Raw genomic sequence first — 20,683 nt, 5'->3', positions numbered from 1 at the left:
GGGAAAGGTGATGACAAAAAAGAGGCACGTGTAATATCCATTTTCAAAGCAGAGCTTCCCCAGAAGCAGGATATGTGGAGTTGTAGGTCAATGAATCCAAACTCAACACCTGGGAAAGACAGACAGCAAATTCTTCTGAAAGGCTTTTCCAGTACGTAAAGGACAAAGTGACTGGCAATAGTCAGCAACAATTTACTACAAGCAAATCACGCCGATCAATTTGATTGCATTCTGTGACAAGATAATGGGCTCACTGCACAGAAGGGAGAGCAGTGGCTGTCAATTACATTAATTTTAGGATGGTTTTCAATCTAATCTCATAGATAAATTGCCATGATATAGTTTGGCAATGGACATGATAAGGTAAGCAGAAAATTGACAGGTCTTTTGAGCACAAAGGTTATCAACAAGCACCACAAAGTCCAGGTACAGCTGGTTACCATCAAGGAATGATACTGGCATCAACAGTGCTTAATGTATGACATTAACACACCTCTATAACACACCTCTATAACACACATCTAGCAAGTCCCTGGTTGATACAAAAATGGTGGGAATATCTGGTACACAGAAGAGTAGGCTGGAGAAATGGGACAAATTGAACCTTATGAACAAAAGCAATAGTAAAGGCTTGCATCTGGGATGGATTAAACACATGCAATAGGCTGGGGGCAATCTGGGTAGAAAGCAGCCTTCATCAAAGGATCTGGAGATCCCGTAGTTGAAAAGAAATCTTCCATGTGCCTTTGTGGCAAAGGCAACTGACCACTGTATCAACAGGAATGTTACCAACAGTTCAATTAAAATGATCCTTCCCCTCTGCTGGGCACTGGTGAGACTCTACTGAGCACATCTGGAGCTCTGTATCCAATTCCTGACTCCTTAAAACAAAAAGGTATGTCCTGAGACATGTCCAGTAGACACTGCAGATGTTCAAGGTCACAGGAACTCAGGAGATGAAAGCTAAGACTGAAAATAGGCCTGGTCAGTATGCAGAAGAGAGGCTTAAGATGAAGATATTCTTGCTTTCTACAACAACCTACTGAAAGGACACGAAAAATAAGCCAGACTCATTTCAGAAATGCACACTGAAAAGACAAGATGCAACAGGCAGAAATTGCCTCAGAGGAAATTAAGATTCAGTATGAAGAAAGAATTCTTCATTGTGACACAGGCTGTACATAGAACCTATGCAGTCTCCACTGCTGGGAGACATTCAAATTCATCTGAATAACACCGTCTGAATAACTTGCACTAGTTAGACTTGCAACTGAGCATGGGTTTGGCTTAAATGACCTCTGGAGGTCCCTTTTAACCCACATTGTTCCAAGACTGGTGACTCCATTAACAAGATAATAACAAGTTAGAAGTTCACAATAAGTGGCGATAAGTTATTTACAGTTCAAGAAAAGAGCTCTTGAGAAAAGATCAAAGGAAACAAATTGTTCTCAGTTTTGAAAAGACTTCTGATGTACAAAAATATTTTCACATAGGTTATGCATCTGAGAGGAAAAGGGTATCTATTCCCTTGGACAAGGTAAGAAAAAGTTTCATTAAGAAAAACTGTAAATATTAGACACTTGGTAACAAAATCTCAGCAGTCAGTTGCCATCCATTATACCAAATCATTCAATTACATCAATCTTTTTCAAAGTAGCAAATAATTTGTTATGTGAAATTATAACAAATACTTTATTGAATTCTGAAAATTAACTCAATTGTCCTTTGTATTCATATAGTCTTGCACTAGCCTGCAATGCATGGCCATTTGTTTAAGCTTTTCCTTCAACAATTTTTTGAAAACTTTGTGTACTCTTCCACTATATTTTTTATTAAAACATGGTTAGTACACCTATAATATATCGAATATGAAATGTCACCCCTATTTGATAGGCCTATTAAAACCTGAAATAGAAAATGAAAGATTGTCTGTAGAAACTGATAGCTTCTGTTAGTCTTGGGGGGGAAAAAAAAAAAAAAAGATCCTAATATTTTTCCCATTACATTTATAAATGCTTTAAATCACCTATACCTACATGAAATCTCATTTTAAGAGACTGTCTTACAAATCCTCTGCTAAGCATCTATCAGACTGAAATAGCTCTCTTTTTCTTTTCTTTTTTTTTTTTCAATCATAAATTAATTTCAATCATCTGCCATTTTTTGTTGAAAAGAAGCAGGAAATTAATTTTAAGTATTTCAGAACAAATTGCCTGACTGGAAAAATTGAGAATCTTGACAATAAATGAAAAGGAAAATAATTATAATACAAGTAATGAGTGGATTGTAACAAGATTTATTTCAAAGCTCCTTTCCAGCAGATCATCCCTTAACCTGTACTGATTACACCATACCTCAATGTCAAGAGTAAAAACTGGGGGCACTATTTAAGATTCTCAAATCAGAATAAAACTTTGCACCCCTCAGAGCAGCCCGGGTAATCAGAAGTTTACCCAGACTTTCAGCCTACATGACAAGAAGATAATCAGTAAATATCTGGACTTAACTTATGTAAACATACAAATACTCAAATCTTACCTGCAGTAAATATACCTAAGAGACGCTAGATGGTTAAATTCAGTTGAACCTCACTTCTCAATAACCTAAAACACAATTTCAGATTTACATCAGGAAAGCTATAGAACTGCAACACTAGTGTTCCTGAATTCATCTATTCTTACAGAAGACAGGCTAAAGTTCTGGCAGTGGACACTTCAACAACTTGATTACACTCAGTGATGCTGTGCTGCTTGAAAGAAAAGCAACAAAACTGGTGACAGGACTAGAAAACATGACTTACAAGGGACAACTGAGGGAACTGGATTTGTTTAGACTAGAGAAAAGGAGGCTGAGGGGAAACCTCTAAGGATTAATGATGGTGTCAGTCCCTTTACTCAGGTTTCAAGTGATAGGATGCAAGGAAACAGTCTCAAAGTGGACATACCATATACAATTGCAAGTGCCATATCACTCAAAAGCTGTAATTCTCCTCAATTAGATTATGCAACAGGGAGGGAGAAGCAGTTCCTGATTCTTGCCCCACAGTTCACACCTATGTAACAGTAGCCACAATCTATTCCCAGACCTCTCTGGCAGATAAGAAGGAAAATGACACTATGTTAACAAAATAACTCAAGCATTGGCTGGTGATGCCAAGAAGTCTGCCAAGCTCTCACTGCCTTTTGTTGTTTAATGAAAATGAGTAATTCCTTTCAATTCCATTTACTGCCATCTGTGTTCAGAGCAGGGTGAAGGAAGGGGATGTGGGAATGTCTATGAGTATGTGTGCAAATATAAGCTTATTTATGTTTATAAATGAAAACAAACATACATCACAGAGTACAGTTTAATGAGTTCATTCCAGTTTTTGAATGCATGTAAACGCAACTGTTGCACACCTCAACAAGTGTATGGGGAGATCAGAGCACAGGGTTAAACACAGGCACAGAATACAGACTTGCCTTGCAAGGCTGTCTTGTTTTCTTTCTCCCTGTCTTCTAAAGGTATGAATTACTTCTGGCATGAATCAGAGCAAATTTTCACCATTACTTTTAACAGAGTTGTGTAGTCACAGGCAATGGGCTAAGATATAAGCAAAAAGGCCAGAGAAACAGAAAAACTGTCTCCAAGAGAAAAGCTAGACAGAATTACAAAAAGGATGCTTGGACTAAAACTAAATCAGATAGTTTCATTTTATTTTTGTAAAACTATTAATTTCAGCTGTTGGCATCTTTTTATTGCATTTCCCAGTCTGGACATATTTTAAAGAAAGTATGCATTAAAGTCAGGGTCCATAGCATAATAATCCTAATTTTCTACAGCACTGAACTGACAATAAAACATCATCACATGGCAAAATATGAATTACAGACAGGTGTGACAGTGCACTACTTGTCACCCCACCCAGCCTGGTCACCATGCCCAAGACCTAATGCAGACAGTGAGGTGCAAAAGAGCCTGTCCTTGGCACTGAAAACAATACAGGTTTAATGAAAGACAGTTAATGACCGCCATATTGTCTCAGACTGGGTGCTCAGGGAACTGATAACTCCTAGTTCAATAGATCCAAACTAAGTTGTATGACTGTGAGTCAATCACCTTACTATATAGAAAGTAAGCAGCCTAGGAGCCCCTTGGCAAGTCCTTCTTGCACAGAGGTGGCTGCACACTAGAATCTCACCTTGAGTAGGGACACGTCTAGGGGTTAATTAACACCTGCACAGACTCACTTGGATTCATGTGGTGACTCCTTGCTGACAGATCGCTGACAAGTGATTTATTATTTTAAACTATGCTAACTTAGCTAAGGTTTTAACCTGGATTCATTATGCACCCCCCACCCTCTGTGTAGCAAATAGCCAAGTATTTCTGTCTATTTCTGCTTACAGTACCAATGAAGGTATTAGAGAAAAGAAAGTGATGAACCGAATGAGCACTTCACTGCATGTATGCCAGGAAGTACTCATTTTTATTATGCAAATATGATGTGTAGTTGATTAAAGAAGCAAGGCAGTGTGTATTTAACAAACAAAGTGATATCAAACAGAAAGAACAGATTGGTGTTTCTCAGGAGAAAAACAAAAATAGATAAGAAGTAGGAAACTGCATTTCATGAAAACAAGGATGGAACAGTTATTTCTGTAGATGTTACCCATTATCTAATGCAAAGCAGGTTGAAGAAACATATATTTATTTATTTATTTATTTATTTATAAAGAGAATTCTGCTATAAGAACAGCATAGCATAGCTTCAGGATAAAGATTTACCATGAAATGCTTATCATTTCAACGCATGCTTACATAAAAGGCAAAAAATGTGGGGTGGAAAAAAAAGTCAATGCCTTTGATTTACTTTTGATGATTGTAATTACTGTTATTAGAATGATACATTGTAATAATAAGGAAATAGTAATCATGTTTACCGTTCCTTGATACGTGTAAAGAATTTACTTGCTATCCTGACCTTAAAATTTAAAGAAGCTTCTGCTGAGCCAACTCAGTCACCACTGGATTGAGATTTCCATTCTGCCTGAGTTGAAACAGGTCTTGCAACTCAGCCTGGACCCCCCAGTCATGCAACTTACCACTGAATCATTCTCTTAGCTGAAAAAAAATAGATATAATAAGTGTCCCAGAGAGGCATTTATTTGAACTGACACATTAACACATGGCTTTTGGAGAACTACCACTGTATCCACTGAACATATTTCTTGCCTGCTTCTTGTTGCCATCAAAAGAATTTCTAATGTTGCAACCTACTCTACAAAACAATCATAATATAATTAAAACCATTTATTTACGTAGAAACATTAACCTGTATCACTTAACATGACAAGTTTGGTTATTTAAACCAGAATAACAGTATTATGCCCAATGGAATCACGCTAACCTACTCAGAACTTTAGTGGCACCTCTAAGTTCCAATTTCCCATAAGACTAAATTACAGCATTCTATACTTATGTTCACAAGTTTATTTAAAATAATAATAATAATAATAATAATAATAATAACAATAATAATAGAAAATTAACACCTTCTAACACAAGTTAAAACCACTCCACAATTGGGAAAGTAACAAATCAATCTCAAGGGCAAAGTCTGCTCAGTTTTACTGCTGAAATGTATCATCCCATAACTGAAAATACTGCAATGTGTTTCCATGAATATATTCCATTACTAGTCCACTGCCTGTACCCAGGCTAAAGACTGTTAGTACCACCACATATGAATATGCCCAGGGATTGGTAGAGAAAGAAACATGCTTACTAAATGATTGGGGTATATTAAACTGATGAAGTTGCAACAAATTTTACTGTTTGCTGTAGTCAGTAGAGCAGTACAAACTCAAGACCTGATCCAGACACTCCACCTCAAAGTAAGTCATTGCTATTCCCCTTACAACTAGGGGCCTGCAGCCGGCTGCTGAGCCAGCCTGAGCACTCCAGACGAGGGATACACCTGACTGTCCAGGTACATTCAGAGCTCCAAATCTTGCACCATTTTTCTTATGAGGAAAGGCAGCCAGTCATGTTGTGCTGCTATCCCAGGGTTGTCTGGCCAGTAGTTCCAACCTGGGACAATATTTCCCCTCTCCCAATATAATATATATCTGATATATTTAAAGTAGAATTATCCCCCTCCAAAAAGCTATAAATATTATGAAATTACTTCTCAATCAAAAACAGTATTTTTCTGCCGCATCTCTCATGCAATTCTGTCTCCCCAAAACTGCCTTCATGTCTGTAAGAGAGACATTTATCTCAGGTGCCTTTCAGCCTTGAGGATAAAATAGCATGCTCACCTACAGTATTCAGCGGGCAGCATCCTTAAATTCCCAGGGCAGCTAAAGTCATCTGAAACAAACAAAAATATCTGCCCATGTAAATTGTTTCTGGATGGAGGACAGGAATTTGGGATTAATTTTCAGGTCACCATGATATTGCAAATGCAGGCTTTTTTTAAATTTTTTTAATTTTTTTTCTCAAACAGTCAATGTGTCTGTCTCCTGTGTAAACATTATGTGAATTTTATATAGTTTCTATTTTATCGTTTAAAAAAAATGGCAGAGCAAAATCCTCCTTTCAACTGAGGAACATTCTCAGATTCCCCCTGTGCTAGGCTTCATGCTGACTACAGAAGCATTAAATTAAATAAAGGTGATGTCAGTGAGCCATGAGTACAATTCAGAGGGGAGAACGTGATCTGACATCACAGAATGTTGGTAAACAGCCTTAATTGTAAGAAATTCTATTCTGAGACTGTTACATCACTTGCTACCAATTCTACTTCATCCATACTGACCAAGGGGAACGTAAGGTGAAATTCTGCAAAATCTTCAATATATTCAATGAATATATTGTTATGTACCAAAAATTCATCAGATTTAAGACTTTTGTATATTGGAAGTTTAGCTAATGAAAAGATCATGCTCTTAATTGTTTGGCTTGTATTTGAATCTAAGATTATAGACAAAATTACTTCTGTTAAAGGATAAAGCAATTAGTATCTGTTCTTCTTCCTGCCTCTGTTCTCTAATGAAGTGCAGGCAATTAATGTGAAAAATATCCCTTGTCATTCTCACCTCTCCCCACAAAAATATGTCAGTCTCAATGTTCTTTAGTTCAGTAGGCAAGGATGAGAAAATCCATCCATATAAATATACATCCGTTCAGCCTCAGTCAAAGCATTATGTGCTGTTTTTCACTTCGTATGATTTCACTTCATATGATTTATTTATCATTTCTGAAATCTACATCATCTTCCATGTTTAAGTTATCATCCTTGAGCTACACTACAAAGCATACAAAAAGAGGATAAAATGCCCATTCACAGATAACAGAAACTGAGGATAATATTCTCCACACAGGCATACAACAGGCATCAAGTCAGCAGCAGCACATCTGCACATTGTGACTTACAAATGCTCCACTCATCAACAATCATTCTACAACACTTTAGTCACCAGTGTGATTCAGCCCATCCTGGCGCAGACCTCAGGAGCCATCCTCTGGGGGGATCTATGTCTTCCATGCAACACAGAGTGGAAGGAACTCACACAATGAGGCTGACTGCATAGTCTCAGACAGACTCCTCAGCCTTTCCTACATCTGCTGCTATTATGTTACCCAAGCAGCAATCTTAAACTAAGAGAAAATATCAAAGACTGCCACAGAGATGAAAGGAGGTACCAGCAGGATTTCCACGTTCCAACCCAAACCCCATGTATAAATCAAAAGCAAATGAATGCTAATGTTCCTGACATTGTTACTAAATGATGTAGGATTTGAAAACAAAACATATACGAGTGTGGAATTTGTTAGTTCTGTTATGTTTGATCCACAATATGTGATATGTAGAACCTTATCTAGAATTTCAAAACTCATGAAATCTGCTTCCAAGAGAGGTAAAGCTCAGGAACATGAAGCAATCAGAATTTGCTCCCACATTATTAGCACCAGGAGTGCTTGTAAGGTCCTGAACCTTCGTATATACACATACATTGTCTTCGGGGCAATATCCACACATTCACCAGCCCTTCCACACTCTCTTCAAGCTTCAATAAAAACAAAATCCAGATAGCTACTGCACCATATTTCCTATTGGTGAGCCCTCCTCTTCTGCATGTAGATCCATGCAACTTCCAACCCTCTGACGTACTGAGGCTTGCAGGCCAAGTCCAGGCACATACACACAGTAGTGCTGCCATCCCTGCACCAATGATTTCCCCATCAATTCCTGCAGGCAGGTCAGAAATCCTGCAGAAGCCCAAGCTGGTTAATCTCCCTATAAGATATTATCAAGTGCTCCAACTGACGGATATGAAGATTGCTGTTTTTCTGATGAGATTCAAAAATCAGTAACATAGTAACCTCAGGTCATTAAAGATCCTCAGATAGTTTTTTAAGACCAGAGTCATTAGCCTTACTGTCCTTTTAATCTTTGTACAGATTCTTTCTTCAGTTTCCCTTCCCCTCAAGCCCTGCTTTTCAACTCTGTTGCTGATTTTAGGCTGGAAGTGGATGCAGGATAAGAAATCCCAGCATATATTTTATATATCAACCTGTTAGGTAAGAGCATTATTATTTTATTAAACAAAGCAGTGCCAAAATTTCACTGTCACATCCATTTCTGTTTATCTACTCTATCATATGCTGCTAATGGATTAAGTAACTTTCTGACCTAATCCTCTAAAATTCCTTTCTGAAGAAAGGCATAAACATTCATTTCTACTGCTTCATACAGCAAGGAATGTTCATTCTGAGACCCCAACTTTTGTCTGCAGACCCTGGCTCAGTTATTGCAGACTTTAAGTTAGTAACGCTCTCCAAAATGTTTTACATAACAGACCTTTCCTTCAGATATTTACATTTCTCTCCCAGTCTGGTTTTCCTTGTTATGAGATGCCAGCCCAAGACACTTGCAATTATTCCTCTTTCCATCTTGCTGTACCTCCTTCATCTTTTCTGGGCAGTCAGAGGCTTTACAGACCCTCACAGTTTGGCTGGCCTTGCTGTGACTCAAAGCAGTCACATGGGCTGTGGTCATGCTTCCCAATAGCTTTGATATTGTGCAGTTTTTTAAGATTCTGAAGTGAGAAAATTGAAGTGAGGCATTATAAAATGTCAGGGAAAATTTCATCCCATCTCCACTACCTAAAACTGAAGTTATATTAACTTCCATTAGCATTAACAATCTTAGATGCAATTTTTATTAATAGTCATTGCATTATTTAATTCAGGTTTCTACATGCAGAGACAGAAAGGAAAATTAAATAGTACATTGAAAGGGAAGAATAAGATTCCAAGGTTCACTTGAGAAAGCTAAGAAAACAGTCTTCCCAAGCAGTCTTGATAAATTAATAGAAAACTTTGTTCTAAGAGATGGGGAAAAGAAGATCTACAGAGAGGAAGAGTAATTGCTGACAAACAGCAGCAGCTTTTTGCATCTGATGTGTCAGATAACTTAGTTGGAGCAGGACTTAAACGTCTCAGTGGAAATTTTAAGGGTTTTACTGCAAGTATCTTCAAATATCCTGCTGCACTGGAATTGATTTAATTTCACTTCCCTGGTACATGTTGGTCCTATACAAGGCTAGAACTCTCTGAGCTCACCATAGCTTATGTGCTCCCATCAGGACAAATCCAGAGCCAAATGCACAGAAGAATGCAAAAGGGTGGAAGTGGGAATGCCACTGGGAGGTCGTGGAATCACTGAATGGCTTGGGTTGGAACAGGCCTTGAAGATTATCTAATTACCACCCCTCTGACATGAGAAGGGCTGCAACCCATAAGGTCAGACTTCCAGGGGCCCCTTCAAACCTGAGCTTGAACACCTTCAGAGATGGAGCATCCACAGCTTTTCTGGGCAGCTTGTGCCAGCACCTCATCACCACCCACGAACATATTTGTCCTTCATTCCAGAGCTAAAAGAGGCTCAGGGGTTCTTGGTGCACTGGATTTCCCTTTAAATAAATGCAACTAGTACAGTAGATGTTTATGTGAATTTATAAATTATCTCCTTCATTGTCTCTGTGATAAAATTTCCACAGGCTTTAAATTACTATTTCAAAATCTTTTTCTATTTAATAAATCTGGTTCATATTAGATTTATCACAATTAGCTATAAATCAATAAATCTATCATTAAAAAGAATATAAATGTATCTTCAACATCAGCACTAACCAACCTCACAAGTACAGACAACCAATGAGAAAGTCACGGTAGTTATGGCATTACATTAATAAACTTAAGAAAAATACTTTCAAACAGAAAACAATTTTAAATTAGCTTAAGGAAATAATGCATAAAAACAAAGATCAGTAGAGTGGAACTAAACTAATATAGAAAATCAGCTATTGCATTGCAAAATGGAAGGGAAAATTTGTTCGTGGTCTTTGAACAGGAAAAACATCTGGTTAAGAACAACTTCCGTTGTGAACAGGGTTCACTGTGTTTTCAGAAATGATTATCAACACGAAAAGTACAGTACAATGGATCTGATCCTATATCAATCACTAAACACAATCAGAAATTAATGGAATTTGGCCACCAATATTGGTACATGAATAATGAGGCACTACTGCAAATGTTTAGGAAAAAATATTGCAATTCGCTGTTTATCGCCCGTATCATTCCTGGCACCAGGTTCTGTACCTGGTAGGCTTTGGGAGTTAGAACTGGTCTTGCTGACTCTCAGATCTGCTTGTATTGCTACACACGAGACAAATGCTAAGAGATCAGACAGTCAGACAACTTCCAACTGCAACTGCAAAAGTGTGAAGGGCTCAGGGGGAACCAGAAGGCAGGGCACCTTCCCACCCTGTGTTGAGCAGAAATATTACTGCAGTGAGTCTAAGAAGCACAGACTTCTTTAGCTTTACGATGCCAGTTTCCAAAGCATCCTTCTACAGACTGCATCTCTGTTAAAATTACTGTCTGGATTCACAGAATCACACAGAGTCGCAGACTTACAGGTATAGGAAGGGACCTCTAGACATCATCAAGTAAAACCTCCTTGCTAAAGCAGGTTCTCTACAGCAGGTTACATGGGAAAGTATCCAGATGGATCTTGAACGTTTCCAAAGAAGGAGGTTCTACAACCTCATTCAACATGTGCACATGACTGTTACTGCTGTTACTTGCTCCTGCAATAGGATGGGTGCTGCAGAAGTATTAATAATTCACACAGGTCATCATTTAAAATGTTGTTGTCCTAAGAATCTCTCCCAGCTGCCAAGTGCCCAGCTTTTGGCAGGCTGACAGCTGGACTGCGTGCACTGTGTTTGTAACAGGCTGAGGCAGCTTTACATGAAGTGCTGAGCAATGAGTTGCTGCCACTTGGCAGGCAGAAGACATGTACAGAGTGTAGGATTTACAAAGTTGAGCAATCTGATGCAGCTACCAGTTCTAAAAAAGGGAAGAAAAATCCTGTATAGAACATGTGCAATATGTCTGCCACAAACAAAGAAGAGAAAGAACATAACTTCTTAAAGATGGGAGAATCTTGCATTCTGAAATCCTTCTAAAGCAATCAGTCATAACAGCCATAACATGGTGAAAACCAGCATGGGCCTACAGGAAATCAGCCATCAGAGCCACTGAGCATCCATCTGAATTAGCACCAAAAGGAGATGATAGGCAACAGATCAGCACTGCAGTCCATACTATCATCCAGCTAACCTACTTGTTAGTTATGCTGACTACCATACTAAAAAAAAATAAAAAATATAAAGAGGAATCAAGATGTCTGTGGCTGCTGGCAGACTTTTTAATGCCTCCTTGCTCTCAGCTGTGAGTTGAAAAGTCTGCTTGCATGACCATGGCTAAAGCAAGGATCTTTTTCAAAGGAACAACTCTATGGGCTCAACAGCATAAGTCTGTCCTTATGTCATTGACTGACCAAAGCCCGATTAGGAAGTCTCCCATGCAGCTCAGAGGTTATAGAATAATCTGTTCTAGCAGATTATCCTCAACATGAGCCTGTTAAACATTTGGGCTACCCAGCAAAACTCCCAGTACCTCCACTGAGATCAGGGCTTAAATGAATACTTTATGTCGTTTTTAAGAGAGGCACTGTTTCATTCAAAATTTAACACCAAAGCAGCAGGAAAGTTTCCTGATAATTTCCCGGTCTGAATATTCTTTGAAACCAACAATGCTGCATCATCAAACCCTGAAATCTGTATTCTGTTTTGTTGGTCTTTTTTCCATGCAGTTTGCATACAGCATTATCCTTTGGCTCATCATCCTTCCTTCCACCTGCATAGGAAAGGCCAACATAACAAAAAATTTTAAAACTTCAGTTCTTTAATTTTTTAACCACAACGTAATTTCAAAGGGCAAAAAAAGAATAACCCAGGTCATATTCTTCTCAGCTGGCTATGGACGAGCTCAGATTGGTTTTGATTTAATTAATCTCATTAACTATGTGTTGATGTTAACAGTGGTATGACTAATGGCATGACTGAAGGAATGTTTGAACAAAGAGGCGGACATCACATCTACTTCTCACTGATTCACAACTACTGTTATTACACAACTACTGTTATTATTACTATTTGTCACTTGTATTTCATGACTACAATCCCACAGCAAAAGAAAGCAGACCACCTACAAGAAAGGTTTCGCCCTTCAAATCCACATCCTCAACACTGTTGCTTTGTTCCAATGAGCAGATTTTTTATTCCTTTACCAAAATGAAGTTACACTCCAGTACTGCAGAAAGCAAGCCACCCCCACCACCCCCACCCTTCCCCCTGGAACTTGAAGAACGCACCCAAGATGACAATTCTTGATATGCATGCAGCTCCATTCTCCTTCCACTTGCTTGTGGGTTTCGTACCCAACCTCACATCTCAGAGCTTATTGTTTTTAATATTGACAAATACCTATTTACACATATTTTGTTGGTAAGGCATTAAAGCACTAAAGTCACTTTTATGTAAATGGTACAAAAAAAGTGTAGTTGTGGAGAAATGGATACAGAAAATAAACCCCAGTTTGTTTTAGTTATCTTCACATCATATTCCATTATTTCTATTTTGCTAAAAATAATAATTCTGATTTAAATTGTCACTCCTTAGCAAATAATAATTCTACTGCAAGAGAAAAACTTAAATCTATCCCAGACAACACTGAATGCAACTTAATTATCACTAAACTTTTTGTTCACATTTCAGTATCAAAACTCACATTTAAATGCATCTTATCAAACCAAATGTTTTAAGCCTTCCTGTTGAGCAGATGTCACGTGCATGTCTACTCTCATGAGTATGTATGCAAATATGTATATGTCTAATGTTACGCACTTACAAATTCCAGCCCTTTGCAAAGTCACTGCCCTGTACTGCATCAGTTTGATGTAAGAAACCATAGAAAGTGATGAATACAGTTTAACTGACAAAAAGAAGCGCCTGGATAAGGAGCTAAGAGACATGGTTTAGAGGTTTCCTGTAGGTATGGTAAAGGGAGGACGGTTAGACTAGATGATCTTATAGGTCCTTTCCAACCTTGTGATTCTGTGATTCTATGATTCTATGATTCTATGAATTTTCTTTTGCCCATGTTTGCTGAGCTCAAACACCTATACTTAGCTTGATGAGGTCGACTTACCATGCTAATTTGCTGATATGTGGGGATATTGATCATTTGCTTGAGTCAGCTTCTACAACCCAAAGCTCCTGCAGTGGTAAATGCTGCTGGAGGATGTTTCACAAAGAGCACACTTCTTACTAATGCTGGCAATGAAAGTGTGTTGTACACATCATACAAATTAGGTCCCATAGGGACCTTTACTTTTTCAGTAACTTCATCATAGTGACCCACAAATCTGCAAAAATCCATGGACCATAAGGTTCCTAGTCTCCTCAGCAAAGAAGTCAGAAGCAGACCTCAGAATGTCTGAAAAAGGTTTCTGATGTTCATAGAAGTGTTCAGTGAGAGCTGGGTCTGTAGCTCTAGGGTTGTTGTAAGGTTGCACGTTCCTTGCTCCTGGCTTCAGAGTTCAATGAGTGCAGTTAGATCTCAGTGAAATGCAAGATGCTTGATTCATGAATTATTTATTCATTTATTTATAATCTGATTCTTATCACAGGAGTTGGTTATTCACAGGAATACACTGAACTATCATAATTTGTGCAAGACCCACAAGGGCCAAGACCCACATAGGACTTCTAACAGAACCCCATGAAATGGCCTTCATAAAAGGGCATGCCATAGGAATGTAGTTAGACAACACTTATATAGATCCAATAATAGCTCTTTTCCTTTTACACTGCTGAAGAAAGATACGCACTCCAGAGATTGGTGATCTTACTCATCAAATTGGCATTATGAATAAGCCTGCAGAAATATTACCACAGGTCATGCAAAACTGATGATGAAGTCTTCAAACAGGTCACTGCTCTGGCAGTGCAGCTGATGGAAGATCACTGCTACATTAGTGAACATATGCCACAAATAAACAAGTGTCTAGCAGCTAGATCCAATAAATCACTCAGGTCTTCACCAAAAAATGAACACGTGTGCCTCAGCTCACCTTTGAGAAGCAATTTTCAGGCCCTGTATTAGTTTCAGCACAAGCTTGCTGTATTTCTGGCAGCCTCAAAGCATAGAACAAACCCGCAAGACTCCATCTATGGAATACAGAGCGTGCTCCAAGAATGTACCTGAAGAGAGTACTTTGAAGACAACCGACATGTTCTCCATCTCCAGCCAGCTTTGTTCACTTCATGGATTAAGCTGCATAGTTAAGCTACAGCATCACCCACTATCAACAGAACTCACATTTGTATCTTCACACTGTCAACTAAACTACTGCAAGAGATTTTGAGAGGATGCAGGATCTCAACAAAGGAACCGGTTCTGAAACACAGCTGCCACACAGCATACTGCTCCCCAAAGAGATTATTTCGAATGAAGAGTCTGGAAGATAATTTTACAGGTCATTTCAAGCAAGAGAGTTAAGGCTGCAGACAAAAAACTATTCTATGTCAACAGCAGAAATCCCCATATTACAGGCAGGAAAGAAATTATGTAGTGTATTATTTAACAGAGGAAGCGGTTTAAAGCATACATTGGCTTTAATAATGTCAAGAAATATTTGATTTGAAAACCACAGAAGCTGAGAAATAATCTGCACCTCGAGGCAGTTATGAATATCAGAATCTTTTTCTTTACTCCTTTCATCCAATAATTCGTGTGCCTTGTTTAATTTACAACTGACATTTTAATGCCTAATTGTCCTTCCTCACATGTATGAGAAAACATATTTCTTATAACAACGCAAAATATTTCAACATATAAATAAGTAATACAATCAGATTTTGGAGTGCACTGGTGCATTCTGACTACCTCTGTAGGCTGGTCATTTATTCTTCAATCCCACGTTTCCAGAAGGGAAGTACGCACAAATACTGTCACTTTTCAAATTCCACTGCATATCAGTGCTCAGATTTGGGCTAAGACCTGAAAATACACTTTCTATCTTCTTTTAAAGTACAAAACTGGATTTTTTACCCATGAACTATTTGCAAAAGAGGGAGAATTTATGCATATTTTTGTACTTCCGCAGGTGATCTTCTGACTTACATGTGGTAATGCATTTTTCAACACATCGGAGACCAGATTTAATAACTAGCTGGAAGAAGACTACTAGAAAGAGTGTTTCCTTACATAACATTTTTAACATGCAACTATGACATTCCTAAGAAAGTAACCTCCTATTTTGGAAACCATTCTGCAAATCACCAGAGAAGTGTCTTTCCTACCCAAGGTTCTGAAAAGCTATTTCAGCACCAATTCCCACTAGAGCCTCTTGCTGAAGTCTTGTACTCAGGAAAGTAGTACCTACCTCAGACACGGCAAAGCTGCTCTTTGGAAAGAGTGTTGCTGATCCCTATTCATTCAATATGAAATACAATGTTATGTAAAAGCACATAAACTCAGAGAAAGCTTCAAATATGTAAGTAATTCTGCCAGGTCTCTTACTACTCACAGAGTCAGTTAACAGTGACAGGTCAGTATTTCAAACTTAGTGATTAAGTATTAAATTAATAATCATTTATTATTATTATGTATTTAAGTATACATTCACATATGAATACATGAAAGTATTTATACTGTCTCAGTCTAAATGTAAATAAAAACAATAAATCTATGCTGTTGAACTCACTGACACACACTGCGCCAATCAGGTTGATCACAAACAATTATTCCTGTTTTAACATAACTACACAATTTTAAAAGTAATGAACCATCTGAAAAATCTTCTCAAACAGCAACAACAAGAAGAAGGCAAACTCAGTGTTTTATTAAACAGTCATTTCCTTTTACAAAGGGACCATATATGAAAGCTCAGGAGTAACATTACTGAACTAAAGTAGTAGTAGTTCATGGATTAGGGCTTAAACTGCAAATACAAGAAATGGTTCTCTTAAAATATTAATTTTTGAATCCAGAAACTACAGTATTCAAGGCAGTGACAAAGAAAAGCATGAAAAACATGTTCTAGGAACAACACATGCAGTAAAGTCAACATAAACACTAATTGACTACTTCAGGAAACTCCTCCTTGTTATCAGCCCACAATTTAAGTGGGAGTCATGTCATATTCCACTGCTACATGTGTTACCCTCTCAAAGCATTGGAAAGGAGGCACACTGCAGATCTTCTGGACCTCATCTGTACTCTACTTTCCTGCCCTGCGTTAATCAACATCATACAAGATGTTCCTGGGGCATTTTTACATGTGCAAATGATGCCCAACATTTTCCAGTTAGTTTGACAAAAATATCCATAGCAGTGGGATGCACCAAGAAATAATTTCACTGGCAGTACATTCAAGACCTCCAGAGACCTTATGACTCTATGGATACAAGGTAGGGTTCATACAATATACTTTACCATAACATCATCATGAAATACCAGTCGTTTGAGGATTTCACAAGAAAGCAAAGAGAACTATTCATATCACATGTAGATTTCAGAGGCTATAAATCATACAGCCTAAACACCATCCATCTGATCTTGTTCTCAGCCATGTGAAGGCCACTGGTAAAACTAATCGGTTCTGGCTCATGACAAAGATATGCAAAAAGTATTTAAACATGATAAGGAAAAAATAAATAAAACAAAAAAAAAAAAAAAAGAAAAGAAAAAAAAAAAAAAAAAAAAAAAGTAGGAAGGAACCCACGAGGACTGTCGAGTCCAACTCAGTACAGGTGGTTACTTCAGGCAGTATAAAATTCAGAACCTACACTTAGTAATCACCATGTCCTACAGGAGCCTATGCTCACTGCATTCATCCCTGCCAGTCTAAGAAGTCCTCCTTGGTCCTGTGGTCCTGTGCAGACACTGTCTACAGCTGCCACAGGTGTCTCCTTTGAAGATGAGACGCCCACAGAAAACAGCTTCCTCATGCTTACTGTGCAACCAAAAAAACAAGTGCACCAACATCAAGGTTCACTCAAGGATCCTTCTTGGTAACAATTATGTACAAATTGAAAGAGGCACACTCCTCACAGTTACATCCACCCCTTAGATCAGGTAGCACCTGTCTGTTCTCAAAGACTGTGGCTTCAAGTTGTACCAGAGGAGGTTTAGATTAGACTTAAGAAAGAACTTTTTCTCTCAGAGAGTGGTCAGGCACTGGAATGGCTGCCCAGAGAGGTGGTGGAGTCGCCATTCCTGGCAGTGTTCAAGAGGCGTCTGGATGAGGAGCTATGAGATCTGGTTTAGTGGCTTGTGGTAGCAACGGTGATGGGAGGACAGTTGTAGGTCCTTTGCATCCTTGTGATTCTGTGATTCTACTGATGGAAACACTTCCCAGAGGGGGAAACATCAGGGTCTGAAAACTACCTGCAAAGCATAATGAGTCCACTAAGACCCTGACATGACATAATCTGGGACAGATGCGTGCATTTAGTGCTACCGGAGCTCTACAAAGAAACTTGATTGGTATGTAGGCTTCCCTCAAAGACATTCAGAGATGAGGAGAGGTGACCATCACACTTATGTGCCAGACCAAGAGCTGCTGGCATGGGTTGATACTGATGAAATGGAAATGCCTGCAGCCCACAGCTCTTGCAGACCTTCCTTTAAGACACTATTTAAAACATTTAAGCAAGATCATGGAAACACAGGATCATAGCACTGCAGAATCATAGTTTAGAATATAGAACATTTATCATAGAATCAATCATTTGAGTTGATAAGGACCTTTAAATGCCATTTAGTCCAAGTCCCCCAGTGAACAGGGACACCTACAGTTCCAACAGGTTGCTGCCTTCCCTTCAATATCTCCAGAGATGGGGCATCCACCACCTGTATGAGAAACCTGTTCCAGAGCTTTACTACCTTGATCATAAAACAAACAAACAAACTTTTTCCCTTACATCCATTCTAAATCTCCCCTCTTTTAGTTTGGAACCATTTCTGGTTGTCCTATCACAGCAGACCCTGCCAAAGACATACCCTCTCACAGCCGTGCAACCCTGAGTACGCATCCAAAGAACACAACGACTTTCACATTAGCTCAGAGCTGAAGTCCATCTAGTCAGACCCTGTGCTAATTAATCACCATTCGATTTTTCTCAGGAAACCATTCATGAGATGCTTCCCTATATTTTGATGTGGGGTTTAAGCCCACTGCACAATAACGTATGCTATTATAGCTAATGACCACACAGATTTAGCAGTCGGCAGCAGAAACACTTGGAGCAATAAAGCAGAGAATCCTTATAACTCCTGATCGCTGTTAACCGCACGGTGCCGGGCACGGCGTCACCGGACAGCACGGAACCGGAGCGGCTCTGAGCGCTGACCTGGATTTTAACAGCTGCCGGTGCCGGAACCTTCGTTATGTATGTTCCATTTGGTCCTCATTGCGTATGCTCGTGCACCCTGCTTCACACGAGAGCATCTACCCAGCAAAACTTAGAAAACCCCATCGCACGGGGCCGACAAAACGCGCAAAGGAGATGACGACGGCTTGTTGAACGCGGCCGCGTACAAGTTAACATTTCCGCGGTGTATCAGCCCCATCAACCAGCGCTAATTGCGCTCCAGAGCAGCGCGATCTCATCCCGCTCCGCTCCCCCGGCCCCGACCCCCGGCACTCACACGGGGTAGAAGGCGTAGGGCGGCAGGGCGCTGTCGTCGCTCGGCTCGGCGTCCAGCAGCAGGTAGTCCTGGCTGTCGTTCCTCCGGGCGCCGGCCGCCGGGGAGCCGCCGTTCCGGGGACCGTAGGGCTGCGTTTGGCTCATGGTGTCCCACGGCTGTGCCCGGGGCCGCGGGCTCCCGGCGGCTCCCTCCGCGCTCGTAGGCACGGCCGGCTCCGCCTCGCCGCCCTTCCCACCCCGCGGCACCGCTTCTCACCGCGCCGCGTCCCCCGGGCGGAGGGTGGGCGATGCTGAGGGCCCCGGAGAGCCCGGAGAGGGGTTTCTATGTCAACCGCTGCCCCGGGAGCCGCCGCCCGATGCTCCGGAGGCGGCGCGGGGGACGGAAAGTTTGAGGCGCGTCAGGCGGCCCGAGGGGAGGGGGCGGGAGGTGGAGGGGGGGGCGGGCAGCGGTCGGATCCTGAGGGGGGAATAGAGAGAAGGGAAAAGGAAGGAAAAGGGGAAAAGGGAAGAAAAAGGGAAAAGGAAAGAAAAAGGAAAAGGAAAGAAAAGGGGAAAAGGGAAGAAAAAGGGAAAAAAGAAAGAAAAGGAAGAGAGGAGTTTTGCTGTTACGTGCCACTTGTCTTTCCCCTCTTTCAGTGGAGTCGTTTTGGTGTTCTGATTTTACTAATGAAAATTGTAATAGATGAAATATACTAAACAAAGTTTTCTAAAATAAATAAATAAAAAAATAAAAATAATAATAATAATAATTAAAAAAAAAAAAGTTATATGGGCACCTTTCAATTATCAAACATCATAAGCTTACTATTTCTTTCAGTAATGTTTATAAAAGTTAAAATGAATGCATTCAAATAAAACCTTTCCTTGGTTTCTGGCAGCATTCTCATCTCGCAGCTCTTGCTGGTATCGTATTGGGGTATCGCACAGCCCTGAACTGATACAGAGCACGCACCTTCCCTTAGTTTGGTGGAAGGCTGAGAAACTAACCAGCACCATCCTCAACAAAAAACACAGGCTGGCTGATGTTGCCTATGCTGCCAAATGCCCTTTTCAGATGGTGGCTTCGGTGACTGCCTGAGCCACCTGCTGAGCTGCAAGAGGAGGTGCAAGGAGAGCTCCAGATCTAGCTGACATTACCATGGTCTTTATACCAGGTTCCAAAATGCCTGCAGTTAAAGGTAGTTCTGCAGTTGCTCAAAGTTCCTGAAGTTTTTTTCCTCATAGCTCCTGCTCTTGAAGTCATGATATCATGAGTTCTACTAATCTTCGTTCCTTTGCCAAATATTTCTCTTTTCCTTTCTATTCTTTTTCTTTCTTTTTACCATATGGAACTTTGTAATTAGGAGGTTTAATAGCAATGTTACCATGTGTATTTTATAGTTCTCGCACTGCTTCCTATTTTGTATTACTGTAAAAAGAGATATCACAGAGGTATGGGCAGGCTCTGCAATTGAGAAACATGCGGTTGATGATAATACTTCACATTTTTTCTCTAAGAAAAATTGCTTGCCTTTAACAAAGTGCGTTGCGATGGGGCGATTCCAATGTCTTCCACTGCTTCTCTT

General features: G+C 39.7%; 1 protein-coding gene across 1 annotated transcript in view; it reads right to left on the bottom strand.

Moving 5' to 3' along the window:
- Nucleotides 1–19,407, bottom strand: part of TRPC6 (transient receptor potential cation channel subfamily C member 6) — an 81,689-nt gene extending 62,282 nt beyond the window's left edge. Inside the window, exon 1 of the mRNA XM_015852255.3 lies at nucleotides 19,120–19,407. Coding sequence (XP_015707741.2) covers nucleotides 19,120–19,262 — 143 coding nt within the window. The 5' untranslated portion in view covers nucleotides 19,263–19,407. The remainder of the gene's footprint in view (nucleotides 1–19,119) is intronic.
- Nucleotides 19,408–20,683: the final 1,276 nt, after the last annotated feature.

This window comes from Coturnix japonica, chromosome 1, assembly GCF_054131305.1.
Source record: "Coturnix japonica strain WE chromosome 1, WE-NBRP24, whole genome shotgun sequence".
Classification (NCBI taxonomy): Eukaryota; Metazoa; Chordata; class Aves; order Galliformes; family Phasianidae; genus Coturnix; species Coturnix japonica.
Note: the sequence above shows the minus strand (reverse complement) of the source record. Positions and strands in the feature narration are given on the sequence as shown.